The 16,718-nt window shown below is 45.6% G+C and overlaps 1 protein-coding gene across 1 annotated transcript in view; it reads right to left on the reverse strand.

Moving 5' to 3' along the window:
* The window catches only part of SPAG1 (sperm associated antigen 1), a 55,891-nt gene that overhangs the window by 33,128 nt on the left and 6,045 nt on the right, over window positions 1–16,718 (reverse strand). The window contains exons 4-8 of the mRNA XM_049772954.1: window positions 13,353–13,420; window positions 11,517–11,626; window positions 7,906–8,011; window positions 6,553–6,683; window positions 3,985–4,091 (exon numbers count right to left, since the gene is read on the reverse strand). Coding sequence (XP_049628911.1) covers window positions 3,985–4,091; window positions 6,553–6,683; window positions 7,906–8,011; window positions 11,517–11,626; window positions 13,353–13,420 — 522 coding nt within the window. The remainder of the gene's footprint in view (window positions 1–3,984; window positions 4,092–6,552; window positions 6,684–7,905; window positions 8,012–11,516; window positions 11,627–13,352; window positions 13,421–16,718) is intronic.

Consider the following 16,718-nt stretch of genomic DNA (forward strand, 5'->3'; position numbering starts at 1 on the left):
CTCTCCTGTTGTATGGAATTGTTATGTATCTCATCTTCCACAGCACCAAGTCTATTCTCAGCTTCTGATACCCTGTCCCAGAGCTTATCCATTTTGTCATTCACTTTGTTTACTGATTTTTTCAGGCCTGTTATTTGACATGTTATTTCAGTTTGGAGTTTTGTGATTTCTGTCTTCATATTTTCTTGATTTTTATTAGTGTTCTGTTCTATTCTATTCATGGTTTCTTTGAGTTCTTTGAGTATATTCCATATTGCTACTCTAAAGTCCTTATCTGAGAGATTGATTAGTTGGTTGGTCGTTAACTGGTCATCAGAATTGTCATCTTCATTCTCTATGTCTGATGCTGGCCTGCGTTGTTTCCCCATTGTCACACTTGTATTGTGGGTTTTTCTACGTGTTGTGGTGGTATTCATTGGTTATATGATGCAGGCAACACACTTCTCTGGCTCCGCCCTTTCTGGATGGGCCGACTTGCCTCCAAGGTAGGGGAGTCCTCCGTGGATGAAGCCTCACACAGGATCAAATCTTAGGCCCAAGCACGCAGCAGAGAAGACAGTCTGGAGAGAAATTCTTGCTTCTGTGATCCAGTACAGTTCTTGGTGTGGTTTTTTTCTTCTTGTGATGGTGTTCTTTTTTTAGAAAGAGCGCACGGCTGCGTAGCGAAGTGGAGCTAAGTGCCTTCTGGAGCCTCTTTTCAGCCCACTCTCAGGAGGTTCACGCAACAGGATAGCAGAGAGACACACACGCAGCACTCACAGTTTTTCACAGTCGGGCCCCACTGGTCAGGCGTAGTTTTCACTCGCTCGCTGGGCAGCTTCAGAATGCTGTATTTTTGGGGTTCACTTCCCAGGACTCTGAGGAGAGTCACTGGCTCGCTGGGTAGCTTCCGAATGTAGTTTCTTTGGGGTTCGCTTCCCAGGGCTCTGAGGAGAGCTTCCAGAGTTCAGGAAAGACAGAGAAGGGTAGGACAGGGCTCCCTTCCGGTGCTCAGTTTCCTCAGAAGAAGCACAGCTGGGTGGAGACTCTGCAGGTAGAGCAATCAGCACTCTGCCTGGAGACCCCCACATCCAGCCATTTCTTACTCACTCACTGGCTCGCTGGGTAGCTCCCGAATGTAGTTTCTTTGGAGTTAGCTTCCCAGGGCTCTGAGGAGAGCTTCCAGAGTTCAGGAAAGACAGAGAAGAGTAGGACAGGGCTCCCTTCAGGTGCTCAGTTTCTGGTTCGCTGGGTAGCTTCCAAATGTAGTTTCTTTGGGGTTCGCTTCCCAGGGCTCTGAGGAGAGCTTCCAGAGTTCAGGAAAGACAGAGAAGGGTAGGACAGGGCTCCCTTCTGGTGCTCAGTTCCTCAGAAGAAGCACAGCCCGGTGGAGACTCTGCAGGTAGAGCAATCAGCACTCTGCCTGGAAACCCCCACCTGCAGCCATTTCTCACTCACTCACTGGCTCGCTGGGTAGCTCCCGAATGTAGTTTCTTTGGAGTTAGCTTCCCAGGGCTCTGAGGAGAGCTTCCAGAGTTCAGGAAAGACAGAGAAGAGTAGGAAAGGGCTCCCTTCCGGTGCTCAGTTTCCTCAGAAGAAGCACAGCCCGGTGGAGACTCTGCAGGTAGAGCAATCAGCACTCTGCCTGGAAACCCCCACATGCAGCCATTTCTCACTCACTCACTGGGTCGCTGGGTAGCTTCCGAATGTAGTTTCTTTGGGGTTCGCTTCCCAGGGCTCTGAGGAGAGCTTCCAGAGTTCAGGAAAGACAGAGAAGGGTAGGACAGGGCTCCCTTCCGGTGCTCAGTTCCTCAGAAGAAGCACCAAGATTTTTTTTTTTTAAGATTTTTAAAAGTTTTTAAACTTTACTGTTTTATCTAGTTATAAAAAACACAGAATGGTCTCGCTCATCTATGGGTTTTAAGAAAAATGAAAGACATTCTTGCAATAATAATTTTCAGACACAAAAGAGAAAAGACCTGGAAGTTCCAGCTCACCTCAGGAAGCTCACCACAAAGAGTGATGAGTTTAGTTAGAGAAATAACTACATTTTGAACTATCCTAATAATGAGAATGTATGAGGGAAATGGAGAGCCTGTTTAGAGTCCAGGTGGGGGTCCGGTGGGGAGGAGGGAGACTTGGGACATTGGTGATGGGAATGTTGTACTGGTGATGGGTGGTGTTCTTTACATGACTGAAACTCAAACACAATCATGTATGTAATCAAGGTGTTTAATTAAAAATTTAAAAAAATTATTATAAAAAAAAAGATTTTTAAAAGTTTTTAAACTTTACTGTTTTATCTAGTTATAAAATTTTAGCGGGGCCCGGAGAGATAGCACAGTGGCATTTGCCTTGCAAACAGCCGATCCAGGAACAAAGGTGGTTGGTTCGAATCCTGGTGTCCCATATGGTCCCCCGTGCCTGCCAGGAGCTATTTCTGAGCAGACAGCCAGGAATAACCCCTGAGCACTGCCGGGTGTGGCCTAAAAACAAAAAAAATCAACAACAAAAAATTTTAGTTTAGCAAGTATACAAAATATCTCATAGGGAATATTTTATGATATACAGATATAAAAATGCTCATTTCTTTAAAATAAATATTATCTTTATTTAAACATCATGATTACATATGATTGTAGTTGGGTTCCAGTCATAAAAAGAACACCCTCACTTCACCAGTGCAACACTCCCACCACCAATGCCCCTCCTCGACCACCTCCACCTGTATTTGAGACAAGCTTTCTACATCCCTCACTCATTGACATTGTTATGATAGTTCTCGGTGTAGTTATTTCTCTATTGCACTCTTTGTGGTGGGAAATACGTTCATTCTAAAAATGTAAATTTTATCTTTTGGGCCTTCCCCCCAAAATAAGCGTTTGGGGGTACTTGGACATATGATCAAGAAAGAAAGATGGGATCCCCATCTCAAAAACATGCTCAGCTATGCTACACTTCTTTTTTTTGTTTTGTTTTTGTTTTTGGGTCACATGCTCAGGGGTTACTCCTGGCTCTCCACTCAGAAATCGCTCCTGGCTCAGTCCATCCTGAGTCAGCCACTTGCAAGGCAAATGTCCTACTGCTTTTGCTATCGCTCCAGCCCCTAAAGAATCATTTTTAACAGTATTGGTGGCAACCATATGGATGCTGGGGATAGAAACTCAGATCGGCTGCATTCAAGGCAAGACTTATCCGCTCTACCAATTAAAAAGATTGGGGGGTGTGGAGCAATAGTTCAGCAGAAGGGCATTTGCCTTGCACGTGGCCAACCCTGGATGGAACCCGGTTCGATTCCCAGGATTCTATACGGTCCCCTGAGGCCTGCCAGTAGCGATTTCTGAGCGAAGAGCCAGGAGTAAATCCTGAGTGCAGCTGAGTGTGGCCCAAAAACAAAAAAGGAGAGAGAGAGAGAGAGAGAGAGAGAGAGAGAGAGAGAGAGAGAGAGAGAGAGAGAGAGAGAGAGAGAAGAGAGAGAGAAGAGAGAGAGAGGAAAGAGAGGAGAGAGAGGGAGGGAGGGAGAGAGAGAGAGAGAGAGAGAGAGAGAGAGAGAGAGAGAGAGAGAGAGAGAGAGAGAGAGAGATTTTTTGGGGGGAGGGGTTTGGGCCACACCCGGCAGCACTCAGAGCTTGATACTGGCTCTGCACTCAGAAATCACTCCTGGCAGGCTCAGGGACAATAAGGGATGGAACCCAGGTTGCATGTACAAAGCAAATGCCCTCTCTGCTGAGCTCTAGCTTGTGAGGCCACAGTTATTGTGCTAGGGATTGAACAGTCAGCTGTATACAAAGGGCCTGTGTCTGTCCTGTCACTCTGGCCCTACAAGAAGAACACTTTACCACAGACACTAAGAAATAGACAACCAGAAAGAGAGAGACAAAGAGACAGAGTGAGAGAGATATACACCACACACACACACACACACACACACACACACACACACACACACACACACACACACAGCATCAACTACAGAATCCGGCATGAAATGCCTTCTCTGCTTACTTTGGCTAATTCGTCATGAGGCTCAGCAGCCAGCACTTGGCACAAATCTTCTTTGGCTTCCAGAAGCTTGTTCTGATGCTTGTATGTTGTGGCCCGACGGAGAAGAGCTGAAATTGTTACCACAATAATAATTATCTTTTCTGACCTCCGGGGTAATACTTATTTTTCCCAGAGAGGAATACAAGTGGCACTGAACAGTTTAGGGTGTCAGGGGATTGGGCAGAGTGCAGCTTTGACCATTTTTCTGGATGTAAGAAGGAAGGGGTTGGAGGTGAGGAGGGAGAGAGACAGACAGAGAGACAGAGAGAGATAGACAGAGAGACAGAGACTATAACAGAGAGCCTGGCCCCCGGGCAGCTGAGCAGCTTCCCTGAAGCTGGAAGTCCCACATGCCTCCACCTCCACCCCACTCTCATGCACTGACCACAGGCAGCTTTGCATTAAGCAGCCAGGCTAGCTTCCCTTATGTGTCATCACCTCACACTTATAGCTGTTGCCTGACAATCATGCCATTGCCTTAGGAAAAGGCAGGGTATCCTTTCTTCCATTTGAACCTATTATCTGACCAACACCGTGGCTCAGCACATGGGGCATTCTGGAAATCTTTCTAAGATGATTGCTTGGGAGATATTTTCCCCCGGGGCTGGAGAGATAGCACAGTGGTGTTTGCCTTGCAAGCAGAAGATCCAGGACCTAAGGTGGTTGGTTCGAATCCCGGTGTCTCATATGGTCCCCGTGCCTGCCAGGAGCTATTTCTGAGCAGATAGCCAGGAGTAAACACTGAGTGCTGCCGGGTGTGGCCCAAAAACCAATATATATATATATATATATATATATATATATATATATATATTTTCCCCCAAAGAACTGGAGAGGCTGTAACCATGAAGCCAATTAAGGTCAAAATAGAGTCTTTGGCTTGTTTGCATCAGATTTTCTTTTCTGGTTTCAACATAGCACTTGTTAATGACCAAATACTAAAAATGAATCTCCTTAGTGCCATTCTGGTTTATGATATCGCAGCGTTTTTTCTTATTAGGCCACTAGGTTGAAAAGAATCAAGTAAAAGATGGGGAGGGCGACTCGGCGGTGGGGAACCTGCCAGTGGTGCATGCAGCCCTGGCTTTGATCATTGCAGCCGCAAACAAATAACAAGAGAGTAAAATAAAATCACAAAAACAGGAGATCTAACAAACCAGCAGAGGGTAGACTTTGATTGAAAGAGGGATGCTCTGCTTATGGTCCCCAGAGCCACTACAGGAACAACTCCTGTGCACAGAGCTGAAAGCAGCCTCTGGACAGTGCCAGGTATTGGCAAAATAAGTAAATGAACCAATAAATAAAGTTGCAAGTTATCCTCAATAACTATTTTTGAGGCTAGTGGTGGTCAGGGATTATTGCTGGCACTGTACTCAGGAAACACTCTTGATAAGGCTGAAGGAATCACATGTGGTTCAGGGGATCAAACCTGAGTAGGGTACATGCAAGGCAAGCACCTTTCCCTTTCCGGTCTCCTCTACTCAATAGCTTAAAACAAAATTTGGAGCCAGAGAGCTTTCTCATGCATGTAGGAGACATGCATTTCTTAAATATATCTATATATAAAGAAGTACCCCCAGCTTGCCTTTTATATATATATATATATATATATATATATATATATATATATATATATATATATATATATATATATATTCCTTCTTTAGGGATTAGTTACCTGAGTGCAACTAAAAGATCAGGTGTTTATGTGTGTGGGTGGGTGGGTGGTGTGTATGTCTCTCTCTGTCTCTTTGTCTCTCTTTCTCTTTCTGAGTGTCTGTGGTAAAATGTTCTGAGTTAAAATTGTACTTTAAAGCAGTTTTATGAAGGTAATGATTCACCCTGAGAAATCTGTATGTAGTTGAAGGAGTTTTATTTTATTGCCTATTTATTGGGTTGAGGACTATGCTAACTGTGCAACGTGTATTTTCATTTTATTATTGATTAGTTCATTTGAGGCTGCACCCAGTGGTTCTTGGAATGCGCTGTTCAGAGGTCACTCTTGATGGTGCGCAGAGGACCACGTGGTTGCCGAGAGTTGAACCCTGGCCTCAAGCACCCAAAACCTGTATTCTGTCCTTTGATCCTTCACATTGGTCCAGCACCTTTTTGTTTTAGTTTGCTTTGATGATCACATCTGGTGGTGGTCAGGGATCATTCCCACGGGGCTTAGGGGGATCATATAGGGTGTCAGACACTGCACCCAGGTAGGCCATGTGCAAGACAAGCATCTTAACTACTTACTGTACTATCTCTCTGGTCCCTCAATTTTATCTATTGTTGGTTTTTGTTTGTTTTTTTTTTTTTTTTTTAGGGGGAAGAGAATTGGGCCACACTTCCTGGTGCTCAGGGCTTACTCCTGACTCTGCTCTCAGAGATCAATCCTGGTGGGGGCTGTGGAGGACCAAATGGAATGTCAGGGATTAAACCCTCATCAATCAAATGCAATAGAAGTGCACTACACACTGTACCATCACTGAAGCCATTTCTGCTTTCCATTTTAAAGCATCCAGAAGATGTTCTATTTACCCTTTATGTTTCCGGGTTCTAATTCTAAGACCTTTTCACAATCCAGAAAAGCACTGTTCCAGTTTTCCAGTCTGATCGCGGCTTGAGCGCGGTTGTTGTAGGCTGCTACACTGGGCAGTGCCGACAGGCTCCTGTAACAGAGACGCTTATTGGTACCACAGAAATGAGGGCAAAGGAAAAAAAGACAACATGGCAAAAAGATTGGAACTGGTGCTATGGACAAAACAGCTCACCCCTTCTCTCCCCCACCCCACCCCCCCGTTCATACAGCAAAGACCCATTGAGCAGAACAGAACTATAACTGAACCAGCCTGGTCCCTCCAGGCTGCAGGAATGATCCCTAAGTGCAGAGCCAGGAGTAACCCCTGAGCACTGCCACGTGTGGCCCCAAAACAAAAAGAAACAAACAAATGTAAAACAGGGCTGAGGCTGGAATGATAGGACAGCAAGGAAGTTGTTTGACTTGCATGTGGCAGACCGAGATTCAAACCCATTCTTGGCATCCCATATGATATTCAGAGTCAGCCAGGATTAATTCCTGAGTGCAAGGCCAGGAATGACCTAAGCACTGCTGAGTGTGATCCCAAAACAAAAACACAAATAAAAAAGTGTCTCAAAACAGCCAGGGCCAGAAAGATAGTATAGTGGGTAGGGTGCTTCTTTGCACACAGCCAACCTGGGTTCAATCCCTAGTAGCCCCTATAGTCCTCTGAGTCTATCAGTAGTTATTCCTGAGTGCAGAGCCAGGAGTAACCCCTGCACATCCACCAGTGTGAGCCTAAAACAAAACAAAATACAACAGAAACCAGACAAAAATATAACAAAAAACAGGGGGCTGGAGAAAGCTCTGTGGGTTGGAGCACATGATCCGCATGAAGAAGGCCTTGGTTTCATCCCCCAGTACAGCCAATGGTTTCCTCAATCACTGCTGGTGTGACCCCTGAGCACTTGACCAGGAGTAGCTTCTGAGCACTGCTGGTTGTGGCCCACATACCAAAAAAAGGCAAACACAATGGTTTTTTCATATTAAAAAAATTTTTTTGAGAAGCATATACAACATTTTTTTCCAAAATATTTTAGGCCATTGACCTTTTGAGGCTTAATTTTATTGTTTTCAAGCTATACTGTCTTGGGGGATGGACAGATATTATAGGACTGAAGATGCCTGCCTTATGTGAATAAACAGATTAAAATTAACATAAATAGATTAAAATTAAAATTAAAATAAACAGATAAATCACCAGTCCAATATCTGAAGGGATTCTGTCATAGATTAATTTTCTGTCAGAAATCAAACCAAAAATGCAATCAACTCTGAAATGAAAGGTTAAAACACAGCCAAGATCCACTTGCCTTGTGTAATACATAATGGCTTCTTCATAGTCTCCAGAGTTGAAGGCTTCATTGCCCTTTTCCCTTTCATGGGTAGCAAGAAAGACCCTCTCCTTCTCGGTCAGACCTAGAAATAGATATGAACTGGTATTAAGTGACAAAAAGGTCTTGGGGCCAGACAGATAGTAAGAGTGCTTGCATTGCATGCAGCTGACCTGGATTCAATCCCCCAATATCCCATAGGGTCCCCTGTGTTGAGCACCATTGAGTCAAGCCCCAAAACTAAAAGAAAAAAATACTAGCAGGGCCCAGAGTGATAGCACAGTGGGGAGGATGTTTACCTTGCATGTAGTTGACCCAGGTTCAATCTCAGGCACCCCATATATTCCCCCAAGTTCCACCAGAAGTAATTCCTAAGTGCAGCACATGGAGTAACTCCTGAACATCACTGAATGTGGCCCCCAAACAAAGCAAAACAAGATTTTTAAAGGGTGAGGAGATTTCTCATGGGGCTAGTGCACATGTTTTGCATGAAAGAAGAGCAGGCTTGATCTCAGAACCACATACCTAGTATTTCTGGGAAAGGCAAAAAAAAGTAAAAGAGCAAAACAAGAAATTAAGAGAACTGAAAAAAATGTTTTATAAAAAATATTTATGTGTGCATTATTTGTTTTGTTTTGTTTGAGGGCCATCCAATGCTCACGGATTACCTTTTTTGGGGGGGATGCCGCACACACCCGGCCGTGCTCAGGGGTTCCTTCTGACTCTGCGCTCAGGAATCATTCCTGGCAGGCTCGGGGACCATGTGGGATGCTCGAGATCAGACCCAGGTTGGCCGTGTGCAAGGCAACTGCCCTACCCACTGTGCTATCACTCTGGCCCTCAGGGATTACTTCAGCCTCTACATTCAGGGGTCACTTCCTGGTAAGGCTCAGGGGATCATATGGATACCAGGAATAGAACTTGGGTCAGCTGTGTGCAAGACAAGTGGCCTACCAGCTATACTATGACTCAGCCCCAAAAATACATATATTTACAGAAGTACACTGTTTTAAGTCAGGTTGAATGTTCCACAGTCCCCAATATGGAAAGGGGAATCCCATACCCCCATCCGGGCATGATAGAAGCAGGTCCGGTAGTAATTCCCCACAATAAGTAATCCACACAGATATGGAGGTTTTAGCAGGCAAGAAAACCCACACTGCAAGTTGTTTACCCACAAGCCAGTAGCTCCACCATGTGGAACCACGAGCCAAGATGGCAGCACACAGTTAAGGTCTCCTGACTAGCATTTATGAGATCAAAAACAACGCCCCATACCAAGGGGAGGGGAAAAAGCCAGATGAAAAGGCAATGGGGAAACAAGACCCATGGAAAACAAGATAAAAATGAGGGCTAATTCAAAGGCTCTATTTGCATCACATTGCCCACTTCTTAATTCTTTAAAAAAATTAAAACAAAATGGAAAATAAGTAATAGGTCCTGAAAAGACAAGGGAAAAACTAAACGAATAACAGAAATTTGCATAGGGGCATCAAAAGGAAAAATGGAAAGGTATCTCCTCCCCCAACTTCTTGTTTATCCCAGGGCAGAAGCGGTGGCATGGTCGATAGGGCATTTGCTTTGCATGTGCTAACCTAGGATGGAGCTAGGTCCCCGGTGTCCGATATGGTCCTCCAAGCCAGGTGCGATTTCTTTCTTTTTTTTTTTTTTTGGTTTTTTGGGCCACACCCGGCATTGCTCAGGGGTTACTCCTGGCTGTCTGCTCAGAAATAGCTCCTGGCAGGCACGGGGGACCATATGGGACACCAGGATTCGAACCAACCACCTTTGGTCTTGGATCGGCTGCTTGCAAGGCAAACGCCGCTGTGCTATCTCTCCAGGCCCCCAGGGGCGATTTCTGAACACAGAGCCAGGAGTAACCCCAGAGCGTCACCCGGTTGTGACTCAAAAACAAAAAACAAAAAAATCCAAACAAACCAACTTTTTGTTTATCCACCTGAATGATCAGAACTTCCCACACCTGAAACAGGCAGGTAGAGGAGTCTGCCTGGGGGGAGTGAGGGGATAAGAAAGGGAGATGGGGGAGCCAGAGAGAGAGCATAGGAGGTAGTGTGTTTACCTTGCATGTGGAAGGACGATGGTTCAAATCCCAGCATCCCCTATGGTCCCCCAAGCCTGCCAGGAGCGATTTCTGAGCGTAGAGCCAGGAGTAACCCCTGAGCACTGCCGGGTATGATCCAAAAACCAAAAAGAAAGAAAAGAAAGAAAGAAAGAAAGAAAGGAAGGAAGGAAGGAAGGAAGGAAGGAAGGAAGGAAGGAAGGAAGGAAGGAAGGAAGGAAGGAAGGAAGGAAGGAAGGGAGGGAGGGAGGGAGGGAGGGAGGGAGGGAGGGAGGGAGGGAGGGAGGGAGGGAGGGAGGGAGGGAGGGAGGGAGGGAGAGAAGGGAAGGGAAGGGAAGGGAAGGGAAGGAGGAAGGAAGGAAGGAAGGAAGGAAGGAAGGAAGGAAGGAAGGAAGGAAGGAAGGAAGGAAGGAAGGAAGGAAGGAAGGAAGGAAGGAAGGAAGGAAGGAAGGAAGGAAGGAAGGAAGGAAGGAAGGAAGGAAGGGAAGGAAGGAAAAAAGAAAAGAAAGAAAAAAGAAAGGGAGATGGAGAGAAAAGAGAGGCAGCAAAAAAAGGAGCATGGAGAGCAGCTCAAAGGGAGAGAGATAGAGAGCTCCTGAGAGAAAGAGGCAGAAAGCCAGAGGAGAGCAGCAGAGAAGAAGCTGCTTGGAATACGCTAAGCATTGAAGCCATGTGAGGAAAAGCATCTGGCGGACAGGGCCATAGAATAAACTGAGCTGTCTCAAATAAAACTTTAAATGATTGTGAATTAATCTCGCTTCCCATTACCCTGCAATCTTCAGACCTGTCTGCTAAAGGGGCTAGAGGTGCCAAGCCAGGCTGGGCTGTGCTTTGAAGAGAAAGGCCTCACCTCAGACACATGGACCCTAGACTTTATATTTAATAATTAAAACGACAGTATATACAGTTATGAACACAAGGGCACACTCTTCAGCAGTCATTCACATTTGATTTTCTGTCTGTGGGAGGTGTGTTTTGACCACACCTGGCAGTGCTCAGAACAAACCCCTGGCAGTCCTCAGGGGAAGTGCCAGGGACAGATGGAGGTTAGCAGGCCTTTTTCCAAGACTGGCAGATTTTTATTATTAAATTTTGGCTTTATTTTATTTTATTTCTTTCTTTTTTTTTTTTTTTTTTGGTTTTTGGGCCACACCCGGCAGTGCTCAGGGGTTACTCCTGGCTGTCTGCTCAGAAATAGCTCCTGGCAGGCTCGGGGGACCATATGGGACACCGGGATTCGAACCAACCACCTTTGGTCCTGGATCGGCTGCTTGCAAGGCAAACGCCACTGTGCTATCTCTCCGGGCCCTGGCTTTATTTTATTACCACAAACAATATGTTCAGGGCTTATCCTGGCTCTGCATTCAGGGATCTCTCCTGGTGGACTCAGGGGACCATATAGGATGGTAGGGGTCAAGCCAGGATCAGCTGCATGCAACACAAGTGCTCTTCCTCCTGTACTATCACTCTGGACCCAAGACTAAGTCATTCTTATTTTACCCCCAATCACCTGTTATGTCTATGCTTGTCTTGATTTTAGACAAATGCAACTTGTTGTTTACCACAGTTTTCTCTTTGTAATCTTCATCAAGCTTTGAACATTCTTTTTCCACGTCAAATCTTAAATTAAAGGAGAATAATTTTTAAGTATGTTATAAGCAAGAAACTAACATTCATAAATTATTATGTGTGTATATATATACATACATATATATATATATGTATATATTGTTCATTTGTTTGCTTTTGGGTCATACCCAGTGGTGCTCAGAGGTTACTCCAGGCTCTGAGCTCAGAAATAGCTCCTGGCTTGGGGTACCATACAAGATGCTGGGAATCAAACCAGGGTCTGTCCAGGGTTGGCCATGTGCCGCCATGCCATCGCTTTGGCCCCTAAAAGCACTTTTTTTTTTTTTTTTGGTTTTTGGGTCACACCTGGCAGTGCTCAGGGGTTACTCCTGGCTCTACACTCAGAAATCGTTCCTGGCAGGCTCCAGGGGACCATATGGGATGCCGGGATTTGAACTACCATCCTGCTTGCAAGGCAAACACCCTACCTCCATGCTATCTCCAGCCCCAAGAGAGCAGAGTTGTGAGTAGCCTCTGAGCAATGTTGGGCCTCCAAACCAAAACTAACAATGTACTTAGATAGGAACTAAAAAGTAGGCCAGGTAGAGAGCTCTGGGGAGGAGCACTGCCCAGGTCAATGTGTCATCTGCCTCAGCACCACTGCTGGGTACACTGAGCTCTGCCTGGTGACCCCAGGCCCATGGGCACTGCTGGAGGGAGGGGATGGGACTAGGAGAAGGAATGGGGCAGGGGAAGGTAGAGGAGGGGGAAGGACAGAGGGAAGGAGAGGGGAGGGGCAGGGAGGGAGGTAGAGAAAGGGAAAGGGGCTGAAGAGATAGTACAAAAGGCAGGCACTGGGGCTGACCAAAATTCAGTCCCCTCAGGCATCCCATAGGGTGCCCAGTGAACTGGCTGGAGTAATTACTGAGTACAGAGCCAGGAGTGACCCCTTAGTACCATCTTACAGTACCCCCTTACTTAGTAATTACTGAGTACAGAGCCAGAAGTGACCCCTTGGAAGGAAGGAGGGAAGGAAGGCAAGAAGGCAGGCAGGAAGGAAGGCAGGCAGGCAGGAAGGCAGGGAGGAAGGAAGGAAGGCAGGAAGGAAGGAAGGAAGGAAGGAAGGAAGGAAGGAAGGAAGGAAGGAAGGAAGGAAGGAAGGAAGGAAGGAAGGAAGGAAGGAAGGAAGGAAGGAGGGAGGGAGGGAGGGAGGGAAGGAGGGAGGGAAGGAAGGAAGGAAGAAGGGAGGAGGAGGGAGGGAAAAAGGAAGGAAGGAAAGAAGGAAGAGAAGAAGGAAAGGAGGGAGGGGGAGGGAGGAAGGAAGGGAAGAAGAAAAGGAGGGAGGGAGGGAGGGAAGAAGGAAGGAAGGGAAGGAGTAGAGGGAGGGAGGAAGGAAGGAAGAGAAGGAGGAAAGGAGGGAGGAAGAAGAAAGGAAGGAGGGAGGGAGGAAGGGGGGAGGAAGGGAGGGAGGGAGGAAAGGAGGGATGGAGGGAAGGAGGGAGGGAGGGAAGAAGGGAAGAAGGGAGGGAGGAAAGGAGGGATGGAGGGAAGAAGGGATGGAGGGAAGAAGGGAGGGAGGAAGAGAGGAAGGGAGGGAGGGAAGGAAAGAGGGATGGAGGGAAAGAGGGAGGGAGGAAGAGAGGAAAGGAGGGAGGGATGGAGGGAGAGAGGAAGGGAGGGAAGGAGGAAGGAAGGGAAGGAAGAAGGGAGGAAAGAAGGAGGGAGGGAGGAAGAAAAGAAGAAAGCAAGGGAGGAAGGGAGGAAAAGAAGAACATACTTATCCCATTCTGCGTAATCCCTTGGAATTTTCTTTTTAGCTGGTTTACTGTTAGAAGAATATTTTCCCTGTAACAGAATCATATTTCATATGGTTAATAAGTTTCAGCACAGGTGCAAGTATTGGGGGACATGATTAAGTTAGAAAAGGTGAAGTATAGAGTTTATACTTGAATGTGAAATATTGGGTAGTAAAACTTAATGGATGATGGTGATGAAGACAATATAGTAGCACCACTCATAGGAAACAATATTGGTTAAGAATGCTATAAATCCCTAGGAACACAAAAATACAATACAAAAACCCCTTCCTTACACCTATATTCATTGCAGCTCTATTTACCATAGCAAGACTCTGGAAACAACCAAGATGCCCTTCAACAGATGAATGGCTAAAGAAACTGTGGTACATATACACAATGGAATATTATGCAGCTGTCAGGAGAGATGAAGTCATGAAATTTTCCTATACATGGATGTACATGGAATCTATTATGCTGAGTGAAATAAGTCAGAGAGAGAGAGAAAAACGCAGAATGGTCTCACTCATCTATGGGTTTTAAGAAAAATGAAAGACACCCTTGTAATAATAATTTTCAGACACAAAAGAGAAAAGAGCTGGAAGTTCCAGCTCACCTCAGGAAGCTCACCACAAAGAGTGATGAGTTTAGTTAGAGAAATAACTACATTTTGAACTGTCCTAATATTGAGAATGTATGAGGGAAATGTAGAGCCTGTTTAGGGTACAGGCGGGGGTTGGGTGGGGAGGAGGGTGACTTGGGACTTGGGTGATGGGAATGTTGCACTGGTGATGGGTGGTGTTCCTTTTATGACTGAAACCCAAACACAATCATGTATGTAATCAAGTTGTTTAAATAAAAAAAAATTAAAAAAAAAAAAAAAAAAAAAAAAAAAAAAGAATGCTATAAATGTCACAAACATCACAAATAAAAAAAACAAATTTAATGGATAACAAAAATAGTATCCTTGAAATCATAATATTATAATTAACATGATATTTACAGCAAGTTTGAAAGGAATTTAACATTTAAGGGCAAAAGAGATCAGACAGGAGTTAAGATTCTTTTTTGAGGGGGGGTTTGGTCCATCCTAGGCTGGCGTGGGCGAGGCAGACATCTCACAGCTCACACCACCGCTCTGGCCCCTGGAGTTAAGATTTTTGCATGAAGTCAGCCCAGGTTCAATCCCTGGTACTACATAGGGTCCCCTAAGCACTTCCCTGAGCACAGTCAAGAGTTAGCCCTGGGGCCGGGCGGTGGCGCTAAAGGTAAGGTGCCTGCCTTGCCTGCGCTAGCCTTGGACGGACCGCGGTTCGATCCCCCGGTGTCCCATATAATCCCCCAAGCCAGGAGCAACTTCTGAGCATATAGCCAGGAGTAACCCCTGAGCATTACCGGGTGTGGCCCAAAAATCAAAAAACAAACAAACAAACAAACAAACAAAAAGAGTTAGCCCTAAGCACAGCAAGGTATAGCCTCCTCCAAAAACAAAAATTGTTGGGCCAGATAGATAGCACAGCAGTAGGGCATTTGCCTTGCATGCAACCAACATAGGAGGAACCCGGTTTGATTCCTGGCATTCCATGTGGTCCCCCAGCCGGCTAGGGGCAATTTCTGAGTGCAGAGCCAGGAGTAACCCCTGAGAACTGCTGGGTGTGGCCCAACAATCAATCAATAAATTAAGTTTAAAAATAATTAAAATTTTTGGGGGGCCACATCAGTGGTACTCAGGGGTTACTTCTGGCTCTGCCCTCAGAAATAATTTCTGGCAGGCTTAGGGGACCATATGGGATGTCAGGAATTGAACTCAAGTCTGACCTGGGTTGGCTGTGCGCAAGGCAAACGCCCCACTGCTGTGCTATCACTTGGCACAACAAAAATAAATTTTATAGCTAATTCTAAAAACAACCTATAAGACTTAGAGTACATACATAACATTTTCCCCCAAACCCCCATACATAGCATTTTAGAACTCACATATGTGAGACATGATTTTGAATGATTTATACTTAAAAAAAACTATTACTAAGCTGGCATTGCTTCTTTAAAAACTAGACATTGGCAAGCCAGAGGGATAACTCAGCAGTTAAATCTCTTTCTTGCCTTGCACGTGACTAACCTCAGTTCTATCCAGGCACCTGAGCACCACCAGGAGTGATGAGTGATTCCTAAGTGTACATCCAGGAGTAACCCCTGAGCACTGTTAAGTGTGGTCTCAAAACCACACACACACACACACACACACACACACACACACCTAGACAATGGAGAATCAGAGAGAGAATAGAAATGTGCTAAGGTGCTGGCTTTTCATGCAACACCACTGGAGTCATTCCTGAGCCAGGTATAATCCCTGAGCACCACTGGGTATAGCCCTGCTCCCTTCCTCCATTGTTAGTTAGAAAAACCAAGCTAAAAAAAGAAGAAAAGAAAAGAAAAACCAAGCTAGACACTGGGGCAATAAAAAGGCAATGTCACATTAGACTGGATTAGCTTATAACGATTGACACTCAACTTGTACTAACTCTACATCAAAGAAGACTGAAGTGCCAGCCAAACTGATGACAGCCAGAAATCATTGGTGGGTAAGGGGTTCACTGCGTGTTTCTTGAGCTCCTGCTCTGTGTTCTTTCCTGGTGGGGGGACACATGGTCACAGGCATCTTGGACAACTCAGGCCAGCCTGGGCCACCTTCTCAGCCCTGACCAAGCAAATCCCAGCATGTTGAGGGCTCCATTCATTTAACTTCACTATCCAAATGTTGGCTTGCTTTACAGAGTCAATGTGATAGTGGGGAGGGTGTTTGCCTTGCACATGGCCAACCTGGGTTCAATCCACGGCATCCCAAATGGTCCCCCCAAACCTGCCAGAAGTAATTCCTTTTTTTCTTTTCTTTTCTTTTCTTTTTTTTTTTTTTGGTTTTGGTTACTCCTGGCTCTTCACTTAGAAATCGCTCCTGGCAGGCTCGGGGAACCATATATGGGATGCTGGGATTCGAACCACCATCCTTCTGCATGCAAGGCAAATACCCTATCTTCATGCTATCTCTCAGGCCTCAGCCAGGAGTAATTTCTGAGTGCATAGCCAGGAGTAAACCCTGAGCCTGGGCACCACCAGGTGTGACCCAAAACCAACCAACCAAACAAAATGTTAGTTTAGGATATCTGTGCATACACTCTACAAGTGGCATGGACTATGTTATTTAGATCTGGTATGACTGGGCCTATTTGTACAAACTGTGAAATCATAAATTTAGACATTTCTTGTTTTTGTTTTGGAGCCACACTTGGGAGATGCTCAAGGCTTATTCCTGGCTCTGCACTCAGGAATCACTCCTAGAGGTACTC

The sequence above is a fragment of the Suncus etruscus genome, chromosome 5 (genome assembly GCF_024139225.1).
Source record: "Suncus etruscus isolate mSunEtr1 chromosome 5, mSunEtr1.pri.cur, whole genome shotgun sequence".
Classification (NCBI taxonomy): domain Eukaryota; kingdom Metazoa; phylum Chordata; class Mammalia; order Eulipotyphla; family Soricidae; genus Suncus; species Suncus etruscus.